Below are 5000 nucleotides of genomic sequence, written 5' to 3'. Positions count from 1 at the left end.
TATTGTTCTGCAATATTTAAGATAACAACACTAGATTTCACCACTTTAAAAGTCCTGATATCACGATAATACGAAAGCAATGATACGTATTACATGTACTGATACGCTAACCACCTGAAGGAAAGAAAATTAAGTTTATTTCTTCTAATTCAGGAATTACTGTAGGATAGAAATTTTTTTTATAAAATAAGTAACGCATCTATAATCTCCACCAGATGATTTATGGTCTCAAAAGTTTTGGTTCATATTTTGTAGACTACGTCTCACTGAAATAGCAATAAGTGAATTAGTCAACGCCTACAGTAAGATTAAACTGTGTATTTGACATCTTGCGCCACACTGAACTGACTGATCTGAGATATCTCCATTTGAATCCCTGTAATCTTTCTACTGATGATGTAGATTCAAATTCAACATCATCAGGAACTATTTTCCTAAATGTGCTTCTAAATCACAACATTAGCTAAGGAAAATGAAAATACGAGGATTGACTGAAACTTTGCTCAGACTGAATTCTCTAATGGATTGTGAAACATTGCAGTTCACTTGATTTTCCAGCAGCGTTTAATGCTTCCATTCCATGGATGGAAAAGCTTCAATGCTGTTGCACAAAATGTTAAACAGTGAATATCATTTCACCATCAGTGTGATACAAGATTCCAGTAGATTGCTTTTGTTACGTTGGGGAATCGATTGATAGTCAGATGGGTCTCAATCAGGAGAATAGGTCGAGTAATCTACCAGTTCAATTTCTCAGCAGACATCGCAACAAATGACATTTGTGCTAGCTGTATTTTCCAAATGAAACGAAAATCATTTTCCTAATTTTTTTCACAGGTGTTTTGTGTTGATAGCCATTGATACATACCTCAGAAAATCGGCAGAGTATTTTCCATTGATATTATGACCGCTTGGAAGGTATTCAATGAGCACAATTATTTTCCATCCCAATAGTCTGCGTCAGTTAAATTCCCTGCAAATGAAACAACTTGGCTCTCTTCTGAGTAGGATTGCAGGGTTGTTTCCACTGCTAGTTTTGTGTCATTTTCTATAGTTTAAAGTGATAAAGGCAAAGCACATAAGGTGTTAGGCAACGTCCCAGGAATGCATATGGACCTGCATTAAACAGTATCAGATTTTCCCGTGACATGATCTGTCTGGTGTGCTTTTGGTCAGGTATCAGAAGGCGGAGATACACAGATGAGAAATCTTTCTCATGACATGTTCCGCGAGGAGAATATTCAGGAATTTCTCACGGGATATTCTAATATCATTGGCTACTTGATTTATAGACGCCCCTCTCTGCTATCCATGAATGTGTGTACTTGCTACGTTACGAAGTTCCTGTGAACAGTTAGATGTCAATTATGGTTTAAAAAAGCGATGCAGTAATTAATGAATAACATTCAAATCAATGAATGCAAGAATGCACAACTCTAGCTTTACTCCTTAATAGTTAGTCAATGAACTTTACAGACGGCCCTCCTGTGAACAGCAACATACTATTATAATTCATATCGAATTATTTTGAAAATACATATATGTAAAATGTGTTCTATTCTCGTTTCAGATGAATATTCAAAGAGTATTGCTTCCAGTACTCGTCGTTACTTTTTTGCTTTTAATGCAAAGTTGAAAAAAACAAATCATGCAATGACAATTTGTTTGCGTTATTCTTTAATTTCTATTGATTCATCACAACTTATGTATGTGAAATGTGTGATAAGAAGTGGAGGTGGGGAGGGATTAAACACCTGAATCTTATTACCTTGTCTCTTTCAAATTTTTAATTTTTTTAATTCAAGATCATCTACAGATGACAATTTTGAAAATAATGGTTTGTCTATCAATCGATAGAAACTGCATAATTGGTAAAATAGATTCCCATATATATATATATATATATATATATATATATATATATTTGTGTGTGTGTGTGTGTGCATTTAAATGATATTTGATAAATGATTCAGTGTTACTATCTTTTCGTCACTATATAAGTAGAAGGTTGACCGTTTCCCGTAACTTTTACTTTACAAGTATCAATTAGTTATTCTGCATTTTCAAAGTGAAACACCACAAATAATATGATCTATTTTATTTTTAGTCTTTAAATATTGTTATTAGATGAATCTTAATTCCATCAAACCATGCGGGGTTAAAAATACCAGACACATGCAACTTGGGATCGTAATGTACTTTGCTAACAAATTTTCTGCTGCTGATTTTTTATCTGGAATAAATAAAAGGCATGTTATTTAATAATTTTGGTAACAGATAAACTAAATAATGCAATATCACATAGTACAGGTAGTTTTATTTATGTGCATGTTGTAAACCGTATCTCTGTTCTATCTATTTACGAATAGTTATATGTTAAACGTAATAAATTCCCCTTCCCCGTTAAATCAATTTCAACGGAAGCTAAAATTTTATGGATATTTCAATAACCCACAAATATTATCCACTTGAATATAAAATTGACCATAAGATGTCATGTTTAAATAACCAGGATTTTGGTGTTACCTCGACGTATTAAATGTGGACTTTCATAAAGAATATTCTTTGAAGTTGGCAAGTGTACAAATGTTCAAATTCATATTAGAATAAAATGACAAATCAATTCAAGACTGCTAAGCTACAACCCACTCAAATGATATACTAAAAGTTTCTTACGAATGCACATTTTCTCAATTAATTGATGATAGTATGAGCTGCACCTCGTGGATATTTTGCGAAAACAGTGCTCCAGCATTTCCATACGCCTGGAAATCAAAAGTAACTTGTTTAATATGTCAGTTTGAAACTGGCTTGAAGTAATTTGAAAGGAAGTAGGTTGAATTTTAAGCAGTGAATAAATATTGGTAGTATATGCGTATATATATATATATATATATATATATGGAATAAAGTCAACGTAGAAAATACTAAAATAATTTCATAAAAAATACTTCAGTACCGGTTTTGGTCATTGAAACTTCTTCAATTGTAAATATGGGAAACAATTAAATATTGGAAGAATTAAATGAAAAGTATTTCATAAGTATATTAGTATAGTATTCAACTATTCTTTTCATTTACTTTTTTTCAAAAATTTAATTGTTTTCCATACTTACAGTTGAAGAAGTCTCACTGACCGAAACCGGTACTAAAATGTTTTTATAAAATTATTTTAGCATTTCCTACCTTGATTGTTCCATATATGTGTGTGTGTGTGTGTGTGTGTGTGTGTCTGTCTGTCTGTGTGTGTGCGTATGTGTGTGTATGTGTGTGTGTGTGTGTGTGTGTGATTATATGTGTGTGTGTATCTGTGTGTGCCTGTGTATGTATGCATGTATGCACGTGTTTGTGTGTGTGTGTATCAAACAAAAAGTGATTATATAAAAATATTTCATATGTTGTGTCAATCAAGAAAAAGCACTTACAACAACAACAAAAACTACTACTACTACTACTACTACTACAACTACTACTACCACTACCACTACTACTACTACTAATAATAATAATAATAATAATAATAATAATAATAATAATAATAATAACAATGATAATGATTCTTGTCTGTTTTAAGATTTGCTTGTCTGTTGTTTGACCTTAACCTGTTGAGCATGACATTTTGCGGCTGACCATATATGCAGTAGTGTTCACGAGCAGGAGTAGTGGACGGATATCAAAATCATGCGTTAAGAGGAATTTTTTTTAGAATTTAACTAATTCGCTCCTGTGCCACACCTAGGTCAGGTTCTCTTTATCTTTATATAAGATCACCATGTCGTGCACACATGGTTGTGATGCATGTGCCTGGTGTAGCCTTATCAGAATTGTTGTCACAATTGGTTTACTGAGCTCCGTATATTTGTAACGCACAGTCACTTTTAATGACGCGCTACTGTTTCTTTCAATAATAATAATAATAAATAATATGCCCTGAAGTGGTTATTCCGTCTTTAAGAGAATCCTACCCGCTCTTCAATTTCTTACAAATCCTTCTTTCTTTATATTCTATCTCATCTTTTGTGTATATATATTATTTTGTATGTATAACTATAAGTACAAATATTTTGTAACCAGTTAAACATGTATTTTTCAGTTTAGGAACTGCCACATTAAGCTCAAAAGTCATATCAGAGTTATGTTATGTTGGCACTCCGTCGCTTACGACGACGAGGGTTCCAATTGATCCGATCAACGGAACAGCCTGCTCGTGAAATTAACGTGCAAGTGGCTGAGCACTCCACAGACACGTGTACTCTTAACGTAGTTCTCGGGGATATTCAGCGTGACACAGAGTGTGACAAGGCTGACCCCTTTGAATCACAGGCACAACAGAAACAGGAAGTAAGAGTGAGAGAAAGTTGTGGTGAAAGAGTACAGCAGGGTTCGCCACCATCCCCTGCCGGGAGCCTCGTGGAGCTTTAGGTGTTTTCGCTCAATAAACACTCACAACGCCCGGTCTGGGAATCGAAACCGTGATCCTATGACCGCGAGTCCGCTGCCCTAACCACTGGGCCATTGCGCCTCCACCATATCAGAGTAACTGACTGCAAACATTCTTATTGAGATTGAAATAACATATGATTGACGACATTTGTCGTTTCAATGCCTATACTTTTACCATGCAAATATACGAGAAAATATTGTACATAACTATAAATATACATACTTGCACAATATGGTTTCTGATTTTTTTTCAGGGTATGCTTTATAAGCACCCTGGCAGATTTTTTTGCTTCCCGAGTGGCAGAATTCTGACGAAGAACCTAAAAGGTGGCCATTACTGTGTTGTAAAATATTATTAAACCAATGACGAGATATGAAACAATCAACAGTACATTAAAATGTTCATCAATTCCCGCAATGAATGTTATAATTTGAAAATTAGAAAAACCGGCCGATTTTCATAATTAGAATATCAAGGTCCCGATTATGCGCTGGAGAGTTACATTTCTCTCTCTCTCTCTCTCTCTCTCTCTCTCTCTCTCTCTCTCTCTCTCTCT

At 34.2% G+C, this 5000-nt stretch overlaps 1 protein-coding gene and 1 long non-coding RNA gene across 3 annotated transcripts in view; one reads left to right on the top strand and one right to left on the bottom strand.

Moving 5' to 3' along the window:
* LOC128249933 (uncharacterized) overlaps positions 1-1764 on the top strand; it is an 11176-nt gene extending 9412 nt beyond the window's left edge. For both annotated transcript variants that reach the window (XR_008266082.1, XR_008266083.1), the window contains exon 6: positions 1571-1764. This is a non-coding gene — a long non-coding RNA (uncharacterized LOC128249933). The remainder of the gene's footprint in view (positions 1-1570) is intronic.
* Positions 1765-2083: 319 nt separating this feature from the next.
* Positions 2084-5000, bottom strand: part of LOC128249882 (uncharacterized) — a 4515-nt gene continuing 1598 nt past the window's right edge. The window contains exons 2-4 of the mRNA XM_052974434.1: positions 4667-4763; positions 2677-2765; positions 2084-2233 (exon numbers count right to left, since the gene is read on the bottom strand). Coding sequence (XP_052830394.1) covers positions 2124-2233; positions 2677-2765; positions 4667-4763 — 296 coding nt within the window. The 3' untranslated portion in view covers positions 2084-2123. The remainder of the gene's footprint in view (positions 2234-2676; positions 2766-4666; positions 4764-5000) is intronic.

Source organism: Octopus bimaculoides, chromosome 18 (genome assembly GCF_001194135.2).
Source record: "Octopus bimaculoides isolate UCB-OBI-ISO-001 chromosome 18, ASM119413v2, whole genome shotgun sequence".
Classification (NCBI taxonomy): domain Eukaryota; kingdom Metazoa; phylum Mollusca; class Cephalopoda; order Octopoda; family Octopodidae; genus Octopus; species Octopus bimaculoides.
Note: the sequence above shows the minus strand (reverse complement) of the source record. Positions and strands in the feature narration are given on the sequence as shown.